The sequence below is a fragment of the Phascolarctos cinereus genome, unplaced genomic scaffold (genome assembly GCF_003287225.1).
Source record: "Phascolarctos cinereus isolate Bilbo 61053 unplaced genomic scaffold, phaCin_HiC Scaffold_1;HRSCAF=81, whole genome shotgun sequence".
Taxonomy (NCBI): Eukaryota; Metazoa; Chordata; class Mammalia; order Diprotodontia; family Phascolarctidae; genus Phascolarctos; species Phascolarctos cinereus.
Window position 1 is genome coordinate 202053238 of NW_027555514.1, and position 16942 is coordinate 202070179.

Here is a 16942-nt window from a genome sequence, read left to right on the forward strand (position 1 = left end):
TTTGTGTTTTGTTTTCAGAGATACTTGTAGGGACCTGTAAATTTTCAGTTCTTCCAAGGTGGTAATGATAAGGGGTGAGGTGTTTACTCCTTTCCTGGCCTGTGACCACAAGTATTCCTTTCTGTCTGTAACTGTGAAGGAGGGGTTCCTCTCACAGCCACTACAAGCTCCACCACGCCAGCCTCCTCCTCACCCCAGACGCCGCCCAGAACTGTGACCCAGATCTACACACGGGCAAAGCAAGAGATTCCTGCCTCAGCACTGGAAAACAGATCCCTGCAGTCCCTCTCTGATCAGCCACTGGATTCCCCCTCAGTCTGTGGGCCAGAAGCTCGGGAAGCAGCTGCCCCCCCCCTCAGGGCCACACTCTTGGGGAATGGAGCTGAAACCCCACCTTCCTCTCTGACCACCCACAGAAACAGATTTTTCCCACTGACCTTCTAAGTTGTCTTTGGCATTGGTGGATTGAGAAGTCTGGAAACCTCCACAGCTGCCGGAGATTCAATCCTCTGAGGCCTGCTCCAGCTTCACTGTGGCCTGAGCTCCCCTGCTGAACTGTGCTCCGTTCCCAACCCGGCACAATACACCTTTCTGATCAATCATCCAGGTTGTCTTGGGCTGGAAATTTGTTTCACTCTGTCTTTTTGTGGGTTCTGCTGCGTCAGAATTTGTTTAGTGCCATTTTTTATGAGTATTTGGAGGGGAGAGCTTAAGCAAGTCACTGCTTTCACTCCGCCATCTTGGCTCTGCCCTTCTTTTTCTTCTCATCGCTAAAGCTAACATTTCTAGAACTATTGAATAGCACTATTGAATAATCGTGGTGATAATGGGCAGGCATCCTTGTTTCATCACTGATCTTTTTGGGAAAGCTTCTAGTTTTTTTCCGATTATGTATAATGTGCAGTGATGGTTTTAGATAGATACTACTTATCATTTTAAGGAAAACTCCATTTATTCCTATGCTGTCTAGTGTTTTTTAATAGGAATGGTCACTATATTTCGTCAAAAAGCTTTTTCAGCGTCTACTGAAATAATCATGTGATTTCTGTTAGTTTTATGATCGACATAGTTTTCCCAATATTGGACCAGTCTTGCATTTCTGGTATATGACCACCTGGTCATAGTGTACTATCTTGATGATAAATTGCTGTAATCTCTTTGCTAATACCTTAGTGAAAATTTTTGCGTCAAGGATCCAGAAAAAGAACTACGGAGCCTGAATGCAGATCGAAGCATGTTATTTGCTCTCTCTTTTTTTTTCTTTTTCTTTTTTGTTTGTTTCTTCCATTGGTTCTAATTCTTCTTTACAACATGACTAATGTGAAAATAGGTTTAATATGAAGGTATATTTAGAGTCCATATTAAATTGCATGCTGTCTTGGGGTGGGGAAAGGGGGAAGATGGGAAGAAAATTTGGAACTCAAAATCTTATGGAAGTGAATGTTGAAAACTAAAAGTAAATAAATTTTAAAAAATAAAATTTTTGCATCAATCATCATTAGTGAAATTGGTCTATAATTTTCTTTCTCTGTTTTGACTCCTCCTGGTTTAGGTATCAGCACTGCTAAATAATATTTCAAGTATGCTATGTAATAGGTCCAAATGGGCAATTTGAATTACAATAAACTTTTTGGGGAGTTTTAACAGTGCCTACCTCAGGGAGATATCTTCATGTATGGGGATAGGCTGAGGCCCTGGCCACTTCTGATGAGACATGTTCTGGGCTGGGACATTACCCATGAAATGCTGAGCCTGCATCCTGGCCTCTTCCAGGGCCATATGTGTTCATTCTTAAAGGATTTGGCATTTTGGGGTGACATGACAAACCCTGATGGCCCCTTCTTCCTTCTTTGCCTCCCTCCTCACTTCCCTCCCCAGGACTGCACCAAAATTTATTAATTAGAATTACAAACTGTATTAAAGGACACTGAACCAGGAAAAGCCATTCATTCTCCATTAAGTAAAGTTTAAAAGAATGATTTCTCTCCCTCTCTGTCTCTCTCCATCTTCCTTTCCCTCCCTCTATCAGATACAGCAAACTACTTAAATATTGTAGCCAGAAGAAGACCTGGCCTAGGTGAGATTGGGACTGGATCTTAAAACTCTGTTCTCCTTCTGCTTTTAATTTCTTTTCTGATCACAGGTGACTGAATTTTGATCTTGGGATGAACATTTCTATCCTTGGAACCAACCTTAGAAATTCCAGAAGTTGAGAGATGAGGGGTCCCTCTGTTGGCACTATGGAATACACAAGCTATGTCTACTATATTGCTTTCTGGATAAAAAAAAATGTCCACCGACAACAAGGAGGACCGAACTCTTGCCGTGGCTTTTCAAAAGACATAGGTGATCAGGGAGACCATGCAGAGCTGATGCAGAGTTGAAATGCTTATTTAGTAGTCTTGAAAAATGTTTCATGTTTAACGTTGTAAACATTAACTTTTGAGGCAAACATAAGAGTTATTATGTTACTGCTGCTTGTTAAGTCTTTGTCAGTCAGTCCTTGTGAGTCTTTTTGTATTAAGTATTTATTCTGTGTGGAGGAAAGAAATAGCTGCGCTCTATCTGGTTTTTGTTATACAGAAAATACCTTTATATTCTCCTGTTTTAGGGAATCCCCAGAAGTGAGACAAACTGAAGCTTTATTCTTGTTATGAGGCATAAGAAGCCAGAAAAAAAAGAATTTGACCCTTTTCCTTAGAGGCCAGGCTCCCTGAATCCAGTCTGTGTTAGTGGGTCCTGCTCTAGGGTACTCAAGTAAGACAAGCACTCCAACTCTCCTGGGTCCAATAGTAGTGTTACAATGCAACACTGGAAAGAAAAGCTAAAATACTACTAGACTTGGAGTCAGAAAGACTTGAGGTCAAGTACTGCTTATGACTTATTAGCTGAATGATCACAAGCAAATTTACTTAACCTCTCTGTAATTAAATTTACCCATCTGTAAAATGTAGATGATGATTAACATTAGTATCTATCTCACAAGCTTTTTCTAAGACTCAAATCAGATAATGCATACAAATTGCTTTGTAATTCTTAAAGTACTACATGTCAGCTATTATTATCTTTTTCTACCACTGTCCTTTCATCCCCTTATCATTTCCCTTCTCTTGTTGTACCTCCCTCTCCTTGAGAGTTGTCATACCTCCTGTATTCTTTATTTCTACCCTTCTCTCTGAGTGTTTGTTCCATCTTTTGTGTTGATCTTTCTCATTTCCCATCTGTTTGTCCTTCTTTGCCCTCTTTACCCCAACTCTGACCTTTGGAGAAACTATTAAAAATTACTATTAAAATAGTTATATATTTGGATTTTCCTTACCGAGATGAAGATGTGGGCTCAGTGGTCTGTCTCTGGACATGTTTATGTTTAATGAGATGTTCTTTTAAAGCATTCTGTACTTCGGTGGGTATATCAGGGGAAGTATGGCTGATTTTCATTGCAGTCTCAATTTGTGGAGATGGCTTCTCATTTTCTTTTTTCTCTTCTTTTCCCTCAGTCTCAGAGACTGGAGTACTTGAGATGCTCTGTGGCAGGATACTGACATGGGAAGTAAGAAGTTTGCTTCTCCAATGTGGCCAACAGAGTTTCCAGAAGATAAAGAGTGAGCCCACCAGCAATGCAAGTCCACAAAAGCTGACTACTACAGCTAAAAGACTGACAGAAATATCTGTAAACAACAACAAAAAATCAACTTATAGTAACTGATCAATAAACAATTATTTAGCATCTACTATACGTCGGGCACTGTGTAAAAGAGAAGAGGCTGTGAAATAATGCTAGTTTAAAGATAATTCTTCCCTCTTTTAATGCCTCTCTTAACATACATTTATTCTGAATATCTGCCACTTTAGCACTTTAAAGTTTGGAAAGCATTTTACATACATGGGAGAGAATAAGCATTTATAAATCACCCACTATATGACAGGTACTGTGTTAAGCACTTTTACAAATATTATCTCATTTGATCCTCACAACCATGGAAGTAAATATTATCAGCCCCATTTTATAGTTGAAGGAAATTGGGGCAAAAAAAAGGTTAAGTGACTTGCCCAGGATCACATAATTACTAAGTGTCTGAGGTCAAATTTGAAGTCAGGTCTTCCTGACTCCAAGCCCAGAGCTCTATCCACTGTAGCTGTATCCACTCTATCCACTACATTGTAGCTGACTTAAAGAAAAAAAAGCCACATGGTTTTCACATAGTCCTTGAAAGCAGAAAATTATCCATTTTGCCTTTTTAATTTTTTTAAAAGACTTTTGGAAAAGCTTTGTTATGGGGGGGGATGTCTTGAACATATAATCACAGGATACATAAGCATAATTTCCAAATACATCACAAATCCATTCTAAAATATGAACAGCTAAAGGTTGATAACTGATCAGGTTCATTAGCAAATGGTCATCTGCAAAAGCTATGCCTGAGTGATCCTTAAAAGTCTCCAATTGAAACATACTTGCTTTAAGAAGATAAATATTAAATACTAATGTGAATTGCCCCCTAGAGTATAAGTGGGAATTTTACCATTATAAAAAATAGATATTGTGCTGTGCGCACTCTATTTTAGAACTCCACAGGCTCCTTTTGCTAGCTCCAGAAATGTATTTTCTTATGTACTACAACTGGCCCACAATCATCCTCTTTCCCTATATAGGCTCCTTCTCTCCCACCTACAAGCATGCCCAAATTCCCCACATCCCGGAAAAAAAAACAACACCTCTCTCAGGTCCACCATCCCCTCAAGCTGTCTTACTAGTTCTTGGACAAACTCTCAAAATAGTTGTCTACACTAGCTGTCTCCATTTTCTCTACATTCACTTAACCTTTTGTAATCTGGTTTCCAACCTCTTCACTCACTTGAAACTGCTTTCTCCAAAATTATCAATGACCTATTAATTGTAAGAGGCACCTCTGACTCTTAGAATTCCTTATTTCTTTCAAAACTCTGCTCAAGCACTACTTTCTACATTGAAGTCTTTCCTTATGTCCCCAGCTGCTAATGCCTTCAATGGAAAAAAAAAGAAAAAAGTACCTCTCAAAGAAGAAATGAGATTTATTAACAATATAAAAATGCTCCAAATCATGAATAATACAGATACAAATTAAAACTCTGATGTTCTATCATACTTATCAGATTGGCAAAAATGATAATTGTTAGTAAGGGAAACTGAAGGGAGAACAGGAATGCTAATGAACTGCTGGCAGAGATTTGAATTGATTGGTATAGTCACTCTGGAAATCTGGATATCAATTTGGAATTGTACTCAAAAAGTCACTGAGCTGTATCTATCCTTTGACCCTAAAAGATCAAAGAAAGAAGAAAAAATAAGCATATATACAAAGATGCTCAGTGGCACTTTTTGTATAAATTAAATTCAACCCTTCTGAATTTTGTCTTATGTTCTATGCATTTTTCATTCACTCTTTTCTCTGTCTTTTCTTTTTTGTTAGTATCACTCTCACAACTCCTTCCTCCCAAACCCACACATTACCCTCCCACAGAAAATAATAAAATTACCTCTCTTGTAACAAAGTGTAGCAATGTAAAACAAGTCCATGCATTGGCTATGTCTGAAAATGTATGTCTCATTTTGCACCACCAGTTAATCTGTGAAGAGATTGGAAGCAGTCTTCTGGAGTCATGACTTAGGTCTGTTAGAGTTATTTTCTTTTATAATATTGTAAGAATTGCATAAATTTTGCTGTTGATTTTACTACTCTAGTTCTACATCAGTTTCCGGTTTCTCTGAATCTATCCCTTTCATCATTTCTTAGTGTGCAATGATATTGCATTACATTCATACAGAGCTAGGTCATGAAGTTTGAATGATGCAAAATTCAATTTGGTAAAAATTATAAAATGATACCAAGCGACATTTAATTTGAGCCAAAATTTTATTAATGTGACACATGCAAGATAGTTGAGGGCTTTAACATGCCATTACATTGTCAGTATACACTTGCCAACCATCAAGTATGGATGTGGTGTGCTGATTCATACCATTTTACCAATAGGTATGTAAGGTTTTTAAAGAGTCCTTAACAAGATAGATAAAAGGAAGAATATTTTAGATGGAAACTCTACCAGGACAAAAAAAGAGAAGAGGCTTGTTATTACAGCAGAACAAAAATTAGATGAAATTTAAGAGTATGAATATGACCAAAGTAACTAAAATAGCATGAGATTTTGAATTGTCTGAATTGATGGTACAGAATATCATAAAACACCCACAGGCAAAATAAGATCTCAATGCGGTATCACCTTTCATGGTCTGCAAACCAGAACAAAGAATAAAAATGGCACAGTGATATAAGTGGAACATCTTTTAGCTCTATGGATTGAAGATTGTAATCAAACTCATTCTTCGCAATCATTCAGAGAGCAGCTTTAAGTTTATTTGTGGCAGTAACAAAATGGAAACAAAGTGGCTAGTGAAGTAGCTTTTATGACATATTTTGGTTGTTTCAACTGCTTTAAAAACTGAGTTCAATTGCATATAGAGGTGGCCAGTGAAGATGAGGATGTGAGAGCTAAATATTTTAACATTATGAAGAAAATAATCAAAGAAGCTGGACATTCTGATCGACGAATTTTTGATGTGGATGGAAACCTTCCAGAACTAACATTTCTAAGAAAGAAAAAACCAAACCTGGATTTAAAGAGTCTAAAGATTGGGTTAGGGCCAAGAAGGCTGAGTAAAAGTAGTGACTTGCTTGAGCTCTCCCCTAAACCCCTCCAAATACTTGTAAAAATGGATCTAAGCAAATTTTAGAGCAGCAGAAGCCACAAAAAGACAGAGTGAAACAAATTTCCAGCCCAAGACAACTTGGATGATTGATTGGAAAGATCTACTGTGATGGGCTGGGAGAGGAACACAGCTCAGTGTGGGTGCGCAGGCAAAAACCAGGCCTCAGTGAACCTAGAGGAGGCCTGAATCATGGGCAGCTGTGGTGGTATCCAGGCTTCTCAACCCACAAATGAAGATAACAAAGTCAAAGCTCCTACATCCAAAGCCCCCAAGAAAAAAATATGAATCAGTCCCAGGCCATGGAAGAGCTCAAAAAGGATTTTGAGAAGCAAGTAAGAGAAGTAGAGGAATAACAGGGAAGCGAAATGAGAGTGATGCAAGAAAATCATGAAAAATAAGTCAATAGCTTGCTGAAGGAGACCCCAAAAATACTGAAAAAAATAATACCTTAGAAATAGACTAGCCCGAATGGCAAAAGAGGTCCAAAAAGATGATGAGGAGAAGAATGCCTTAAAAAGTAGAATTGGGCAAGGAAGTCCAAAAGCTCACTGAAGAAAATACTTCCCTAAAAATTAGAATAGAGCAATTGGAAGATAGTGACTTTATGAGAAATCAAGACATTGTAAAACAAAATCAAAAGAATAAAAAAGTAGAAGACAATGTGAAATATCTCACTGGAAAAACAACTGACCTGGAAAATAGATCCAGGAGAGAGAATTTAAAAATTATTGGACTATCTGAAAGCCATGATTAAAAAAAGAGCCTAAACATCATCTTTCAAGAAATGATCAAAGAAAACTGTCTTGATATTCTAGAATCAGAGGGAAAAATAGAAAATGGAAAGAATACACTTATCTCCTCCTGAAAGAGATTCCCAAAGGAAAACTCCTAGGAATATTGTAGCCCAATTCCAGAGTTCCCAGGTCAAGGAGAAAATATTGCAAGCAGCCAGAAAGAAACACTTCAAGTATTGTGGAAATACAATCAGGATAACACAAGATTTAGCAGCTTCTACATTAAGGGACAGGGGGGCTTGGAATACAATATTTCTGGAGGTCAAAGGAGATAGGATTACAACCAAGAGTCTAAGGATCACCAACACCTTTATTGGGAGGTGATGCAGAAGAGAATTTTAAATTAAAATCAATGCTTGTTTATCAATCAGTCTTGACACTGGCATTCAAAGAACATAAAACTCATTGATGACTTCCAGTTCTTTGGCAGTCAAATAAGAAAGCATAAGTGACTAAATCTTGAGAAAATCAGATACTGATTTTATATTTTATATTTGATTCCATTCTGTAAGTGCCTATGCCATGTTTCTTTGTCTCTGAATTAAGTTCAGAAGTTTCCTTTCTGAGTTAAGTTTAAAAGTTGTTTCCCTATAAATCACTTTAATTGAAAGAAAACTGTTATTTTTATACCACTAGCTGCCCTTGTACAATTATAAGAAATCTGTATCTATACACCATTAGATATTCTTGCAGGTGGGTTAAATCAATCAGAATTTCCTAGATGGAAGGAGGGGTTGTTGCTAGCCCATATTCCTCATTTCCAGCTAATCATACCTAGGTCTGTGATGCTTCTGACTTTGTAACCAATCATATCATTTTCCATCTAGGATGCTTCCTCTTCTTTGTTTCCTTGTATTTCCCAAAGCTATATGAAGGGTAGTAATCCAGTTAACCCCACTTCATGGTCTTTTGGCTAAGAAGTTAAGAGACCCCTTTTATTAGCCTTACCAATAAATTGAATGTGCTCAGAATTCTGTGCCTCAGTTTACTTAAATTTCAATCATAACAAACTTCAAAGTATTTTAGTCATCCATGTTTTAAAAGTGAAATCATTGTCCTTGCAATATTTTTCAACATGTGTTATTTGTTTTAACCTGGGCTGTGAGGACAAATAAAGCATGTCTCTTCATCTGAAAGTTCACTTGCCTGAATAACAGAAAATTTTTTGCTTCAGGATTCATCTGTTTGTGGCAGTGCATTAAGTATCCTTATCAATACTACATAAAAATTTGGACTTAAAGTATTAATCAAATGAAAAAAAATAACATGTTAAATATTTAGCTAGTTTTTAAAATTTATTTTCAACTCACAGAACAAAACAAGCATTTCCATAACACAGTATAATAAAAAAGTTGATTGCACATGAAACTGCAAATCTACCACGTACAACTCACTATTCTTTCCAAATATATTACAAAGTTATCAAGTAAATTTTTCTTTTATTTCTTCCCTCCCCCCACCATCCCAGAGATGGCTACCATTAGACACAAATAGGTATTCATGTAAAATTATTCTACACATACTTCTATTTATGTATTTCTGTTCTCTGGATGAAGATAGCATCTTTCTTCACATGTTCTTTATTTTTAATTTGTGTATTTATAATAGCCAAAATGATTATTATAGTTATTATTTAAGTCATTTTAAAAACAATATTGTTGTTAATGTATACAATGCCCTCCTGGTTCTGTTCACTTCACTCCTCATCATTTTATGCAAGTTTTTGCATGCCTTTCTAAGACCATTGAGCTCATCATTTTCTACAGCACAGTAGTATACCATCACAACCATGCACTATAACTTGTTCATCCATTCCCCAATTGATGGGGATGCCTGCAATTTCCAGCTCTTTGCTACCACAAAGAGAGTTGCTATAAACATCCCATTCACATTCAAAGTTGTAGTTACTATTTGTGAATTTCCCTCCAGCTTATTTTTATTCACCATTTTCTTTCTCAACCTCTCTTTTACTGTAATCCTGTCACCTTATCTTCTCCCTCACCCTGCTACTACCCACTTCACCTGCCCCTCCAAGAGTACCCCCATCCACCAAACTCAATCCACACACCCTTTCAAAAATTCCTCCATCCTCTCCTCTACCCTCTCAAATACCAATCCACACACCCATCTAAAAGTCCCTCCCCTAGTCAGGTCCCCAGTTTTGTCACCTCTCTACATGTTCAGAAGACTTCTACACTCTTCACCCTTCCAGATGTACACATTGTTTCCTCTTCAATCCAGAGGAGAGTAAGGTTCCAACATTACCAACCCTCCATCTCTATTTGCTTCCTCTGTATTAGTTCTTCCTTTCACGCCCCATTTTTATAATATAATTACTCTCTTTTACCTTTTCCCATCCAATTGTGTTTTTAGAATCACTCCATCATACACAACTCAGCCTCAACCTTTCTTTCAAACTACCTTAGTAATGATGACAGTTTTAAGAATGCTGATAACATTTTCATACATAGAATAAGTAAATATTTTAACCTTAATGAGTACCCTACAATTAGTCTTGAATGTTTTCCTTATATTTCTTCCAGATCTTTCACATCACATTTTCCATTGAATTCTGATCTTTATGTTACGAATACCTGAAAAGTCTTTCAGTTCATCAAATGTTCATTTTTTTCCCATTCAGGATTATACTCGATTTTGCTGGGTAAGTTATTCTTGGATGCAACCCCAGTTCTTTTGTGCTTTGAAATATAATGTTTTAAGACCTATGGTCTTTTAAAGTAGAAGCTTCTAGGTCTTGTGAAATCCTGACTGAATTTCCACAGCATTTAAACTGGTTTTTTTTCTTGTTGATTGCAATATTTTCTCCTTAACCTGGGAGTTTTTAAACTTGGCTATTATAAAACCTTTAGTTTCAAGAGTAGTTACAATTAGTCTTTCACAGAACAACTCTCTCCCTTATGAATTACTCTCTCCCTATAAACTTCATAATAATTTTACATTTATTATCCAATCATAAAATGTATTTTTTGTTAATAGTATTTTCCCCAATTGTATGTCAAGATAATTTTTAGCACTCATTTTTACAAGATTTTGAGTTCCAAATTTTTCTCCCTCCCTCTCTCCTGTGCCCTCTTCCATGGTAATTTGATATAGGTTATACATGCATTATCGAGTAAAACATATTTCCACATTAGTCACAGTTGTGAAAGAAGAAAGAAATCAAAAGGAAAAAAAGTCACAAAAAAGAATGAAGTGAAAAAAGTATGCTTCGATTGTACTTTATCTGGATATGGATAGCATTTTCGTCCATGAGTCCTTTGTACTTGTCTTGAATCATTTTGCTGCTGAGAAGAGCTGAGTCATTCATAGTTGATCATCACACAATGTTGCAGAGACCGTGCACAATGTTTTTCTGGTTCTACTCATTTCACTTCGTATCAATTCATACAAGTCTTTCCAGGTTTTTCTGAAATCTGTCTGTTCATCATTTCTTGTTGCACAATACATTACATTACATTCATATACCACAGCTTGTTCAGCCAATTTTCAATTTATGGGCATCCCCTCAATTTCCAATATTTCGCAACCATGAAAAGGACTGCTATAAATATTTTTGTACATGTAGGTCCTTTTTTCCTTTTTAATGATCTCTTTGGGATATAGACCTAGTAGTGGTATTTCTGCATCAAAGGTATGCACAGTTTGGTTGTCCTTTGTGCATAGTTTCAAATTGCTCTCCAGAATGGTTGGATCAGTTTGCAACTCCACCAAAATACATCAGTGTCCTAATTCTCCCACATCCCCACCAGTATTTATAATTTTCCTTTTCTGTCATATTAGCAAATCTAATAGGTGTGAGGTGGTACCTCAGAGTTGTTTTAATTTGCATTTCTCTAATCAAAAGTGATTTAGAGCACTTCTTCATATGCCTATAGATAGCTTTGATTTCTTCATCTGAAAACTGTCTATTCAGATCCTATGACAATTTACCAGTTGGGGAATGACTTGTTTTCTTATAAGTTTGGTTCATTTCCCTATTTATTTGGGAAATGAGGCCTTTAGCAGAGACACTTGCTGTAAAGATTGTTTCCCAGCTTTCTGCTTTCCTTCTAATCTTGGTTGCATTGGGTTGTTTGTGCAAAAGATTTTAAAATTTAATATAATCAAAATTATCTATTTAATATGTTTGGTCATGAACCTGTGACTTATTTAACTTCTACTTGAAGAGTTTGGATGCTATACTTGATGCACATATGTTTAGTATTGATATTACTTCATTGTGTATGGTACCTTTTAGCAAGATGTAGTTTTCTTCCTTATCTCTCTTAACTAGGTCTATTTTTGCTTTTGCATTGTCTAAGATCAGGATTGCTACCCTTGCTTTTTTTTTTTTTGCTTCAACTGAAGTATAATAGATTCTGCTTCACCCCCTTACAGCTTCAGATGTGTTTCTTGTAAACCACATACTGCAAGATTCTGGATTTTTTATCTACTCTGCTATCCTCTTCCATTTTATGAGAGAGTTCATCTCATTCACATTCACATTTATGACTACTAACTGTGTATTACCTCTAGCCTATTTTTCCTCCTGTTTATCCTCTCTTCTGTCACACTTTCGCTCCTCAACAGTATTTGCCTCACCCATCTGCCCTCTCTTGTCAGCCCCATTCCCTTTATTTAATCTACTCCCCTCCTGCTTTCTTGTCCAGTAAGATAGATTTCTATATTAATTTGATTGTGTGTATTATTCCCTCTTTGAGCCAATACTGATATGAGTACGGTTCAAGTGATGCCCATCACCTATCCTCCCATCTTTCTCTCCACTGTAACAGGTTTTTTTTTTGGCACCTGTACCCCATTCTACCTCTCCCTTCTTTCTGCACCCAGTGTACTACTCTTTCTCATACCTTATTTTTTATGTCATTCCCTCGAGTTCATTTTATACCCATACCCTCTGTCTATGTATATTCCTTCTAGGTATGCTATTTGTGGTAGAAGTTTTGAGAATTACAAGTATCATCTAACCATATAGGGATGTTGAACTCCATTGAATCCCTTATGTTCTCTTTCCCTTTTTTGCCTGTATGTTTCTCTTGGGTCTTAATATTAGAGATCAAATTTTTGGTTCAATTCTGGTTTTCTCCTTATGAAATCTTGAAATTCTTCTATTTCACTGAATGATCATTTTTTCCCTCTTGAAGTATAATGCTTAATTTCACCACATAGATGATTCTTGGTTGTAGTCCCGGCTCCTTTGCCTTCTGGAATACCATATTCCATGACTTCCAATTTTTTAAAGTTGCAGCTGGTAAGTCCTGTGTGATTCTGATTATGGTTCCTCAATATTTGAATTGTTTCTTTCTGGCCATTTGCAGTATTTTTTTCCTTCACCTGCTACTTCTGTAATTTGTCTAAAATGTTCTGAAGTTTTATTTTCAGATCTTTTTTCCTGAGGTGATCAGGTGGATGCTTTCAATGCCTATTTTGCCCTCCAATTACAGGATATCAGGGCAGTTTTTCTTGATAATTTCTTGAAAGATGCTGTCCAGGTCCTCCTTTTGATTATAGCTTTCAGGTAGTTCAATGATTCTGACATTGTATCTCCTGGATCTTTTCCAGGTCTGCTGTTTTTCCCATGAGGTATTTTATATTTTCTTCCATTTTTTTATTCTTTTGAATTTGTTTGATTGATTCTTAATGCCTCACAGAATCAACAACTTCCATTTGCCCAATTCTAACTTTTAAGGAGTTGTTTTTGTCAGTTAGCTTTTATACTTCCTTTTCCACTTGGCTAACTGTATTTTTTAGGGAGTTGTTATCTTCAGTGGATTTTTGTATCTCCTTTTCCATTTGGCCAATTCTACTTTTTATGCAGTTGCTTTCATTTTCCAAGCTGTTGACTCATTTTTTTTCATAATTCTCTTGCATCACTCTCATTTGTTTTCCCAATTTTTCTTCTACTTCTCTCATATGATTTTTAAGCTCCATTATGAGCTCTTCCATGAGTTCTTTCTGGGCTTGAGTCCAGTTCCTACTTTTTCTTTGAGGTTTTGCCCATAGGTGTTTTGACACTGTTGTCCTCTGAGTCAGTGTCTTGATCTTCCCTTCTTTTGTTGTTGTTTTTTCTCATCTTTTTTGCTTTTTTTCCTTCCTTTTAAATTTGAACTCTGTTCTGGGATGGAAGGGGCATGGTCTCAGGTTTTTTGTGCCCTGCAGGCCCTGGCTGTGCTGCACTGAAGGGGTATGATAGGGGAGGGAGAGTGCCTTGTATTATGAAGGCCGTATGAGGTCTGACAGCTCAGTACCTGGTACTGAGCTGGAGTCATAGTGCTGGTGTCTTGCATATGCTGAGGCCAGAAAGGTGTTTCTGTGTTTCCCTAGGGCTACACTGAAACACATGGAGGTCTGGCTACTGGAGGATGCCTATTTTCCAGGGACTACAGGCAAGCACTGGTAGTTCCTGGAGTTGGAGTCTGCCCATTTCCCTGGCTATCCTGAGGTATGTGTGGGGTCTTGAATCTGGTGTTTGCCTGCTCCACCACACTGGGGCTCAGAATCTCCCACTGGTTTGCTAAGGTGGGTCTTACTGCTGGCTTGCTGGGATGCTTCTTATCCTGATCTTCGTTACCCTTTTACCCAAGTGAGACAGACCTTTCTTGCCAATCTTCCAAGTTTCTTAGGTGAAAAGATTATTTCACCTTGACTTTTTACTGGTTCTACTGTTTTGGGGAACTATTTTATGGTTGTTTGGGGGTTAATATGGGAAAGTTAAGGCAATTTACTGCTTACTCCACCATCTTGGCTCCCAGAAGCTAATTCCCCAACCAGCAAATTTAAACTACAATCATACCATAAAATTTGGACAGAAGAAATTACTACGGCTTGTTTATGTTGTTGCAGGGTAACAGAAAGAGTAATGGCTTTTGTACACCCTAAGCAAAGTTTCACAACTATCGTTGTTGTTCAATTGTGTCCAACTCTTTGTGACTCCATGGATCATACTATCCATGGGGCTTTCTTGGCAAAGATACTGGAGTGTTCTACCATTTCCTTCACCAGTAGATTAAGGCAAACAGAGGTTAAGTGACTTGCCCAGGATCACATAGCTAGTTAATGTATGAGGCCACATTTAAACTCAGGTCTTCCTGACTCCAAGCCCAGTGCTCTATCCACTGAGCCATTTAGCTGCCCCCTATGTCTCATAACGTCATGATGGGCTTTGGCCCTTCATCAGAACCCATGAGACATGATGTGCCACAACATTAATACCCATGTACCACCAAGAATAAAAATTTATGGCATGAAATATATAGGGGTTTATTAAAAAGTTAATGGTAATAAGAGCCCATTACAGCCTACACCTCTCTTTTACCTATCTTGCTACCTCTAGTACCATTTCTCAATGTAAGAAGTTACTACTTTTATGCATCATGTTGCTGGTCCTCAGAGAAATGGACAGAACAATGATTTAATCCCAAACTGAGTTTATTTAACCCTAAACTGACTTGATGGGCATTACTTATTTTTCCTTTTTGCATTTTCCTTGAATTTCCATTTTTTTGTTGAGAGGTTGTTATGGGGCAAGCCTAAATTAGGATAATCCAGCAGATTCAAGGTTTAAAAGACAATAAGCACACCAAAACCATAAAATATAATTAAAAACCACATTACTACTTAAGAATTAAAATAATACACTTTAAAAGGACAAAAGGTTAACATAAAAATATTCAACTCTTTCTGAAGAATCAAGAAAGCAAACATCCAGGCAAGCATTTCATAAAAGAAGAGGCAAGGTGAAGGTTCTTACAATTCCCTTTGGGTTAAGCCCTTTCACACCCCAGGCAGGAAGGAAGAAAAATGGCCTTCTTGGCCCCTTAAAAAAGCAAAACCAAAAACAAAAAACAGCCTAACCTATATAAAACAGATGGTGCTCCTACCACAGAAGTAAAATGGCACTGAGGTAGACTTTGGTCAAGCCAAGCTACAACTCCCACTAAGATCCAGGTTTAGGGCAGTGAGCATAGCAAAAATTTAACTAAGGCAGAACAAGAAAAAAGGTGGTAAAATAGAGGGGGGAGACTGTCATACAAAGCAAGGTGGTAAAAGTAAAATAGGCATGCCTCTAGTCACGTAGACTTTGTCTTGTATATTGCCTGATCAATAATTGATACAGCATTCTGTATTTGGGGATAATAGCAATTGCAAGGGAAAAGTTCATTGCTTCTCTGACTTGGTGAGAATCTCAGCTGTTTTTGGTACTGTAACTGTAAACTAGAATGACTCTCATTGTGGGGTACAGAGTAAGTCACAAGGAATATGTTCACTAACTGCAAATATCACAGTTAGTATAACTCTACACCATGTATACTTGTCATAAACTGGATAAGTTACAAGCTTAAGTAAACTCTTTTTAAAAAATGTGTATACATACATAACTACATATACACGTGTATGTATACACACACATATACACACAACACAAACTTTTCTTGTCCCAAGTCAATTACCTATCCAGCCATCCAGATGCCTGAGTTTGGAACCTAGGTGAATTCTGAGGTACCTAATATAGATGCAGAGGCTATAGAGTACGACCTCTTCATTTTGCATATGAAAAGATTATGCCACAGAGGTTAAGTGACTTGTTCAAAGTCATATAGTCTGAGACAGGATTTGAATTCAGGTCTTCATCATTTCACTTCTAGGTCTGCTACACCAGGGGCAGTTAGGTGGCATAACGGAAAGAGCACCAAGCTAGGAGTCAGGAAGACTCAGACTCATCTTCCTGAGTGCAAATCTGGCCTCAGAGAGTTAATCGCTGTGTGACCCCGGGCATATCACTTAACCCTGTTCCTCATATGTAAAATGAGCTGAAGAAGGAAATGGCAAAGCACTCTAGAATGTTTGCCAAGAAAACCCCAAATGGGGTCATGAAAAGTTGAACACAACTGAAATGAATAAATTGCAACAATCTACAACAACACCCAGCTACCAAACCTTTATTCTTTTATCTCTGGCTGAAAAAAAGAAGTTTACAAGTGTGTTATTTCTCTGGATAGCTAATCTTCTATTGTCTCCCTCTATTTAATTAATGGATTTACCAGGCTCTTATGTCTTTTTTTTTTCTCTCTTCCACTGTGTGACTCATTGCTTGTTAAAACCTCTATCTAGGTTGAAAACAGAACCGTTAACACTCACATTTGATAAAGCGTTTATTACCAAATTCAATGAAAATTTAAAAGGAAAATTTTAAAAACTTTTGATTAGAATGAAAATTTAGCACTACGAATGTCAATTACTCATGCTTTTCCTGTGGCAGGGCTACAAATAAAGCAATCACCCAATTAATCCACACTGATATTCTTCTTTCACCCAGACATAAACTTCCTCTGGACACTGTCTAATAATCTCTCTCTTTGTTTTGTGTTGCTTTATTTGATAG

The 16942-nt window shown here is 37.2% G+C and overlaps 1 protein-coding gene across 1 annotated transcript in view; it reads right to left on the reverse strand.

Annotated features, from left to right (window-relative positions):
• SYT10 (synaptotagmin 10) overlaps positions 1-16942 on the reverse strand; it is a 133548-nt gene that overhangs the window by 98816 nt on the left and 17790 nt on the right. The window contains exon 2 of the mRNA XM_020973671.2: positions 3320-3668. Within this exon, the coding sequence (XP_020829330.1) occupies positions 3320-3668 (349 nt within the window). The remainder of the gene's footprint in view (positions 1-3319; positions 3669-16942) is intronic.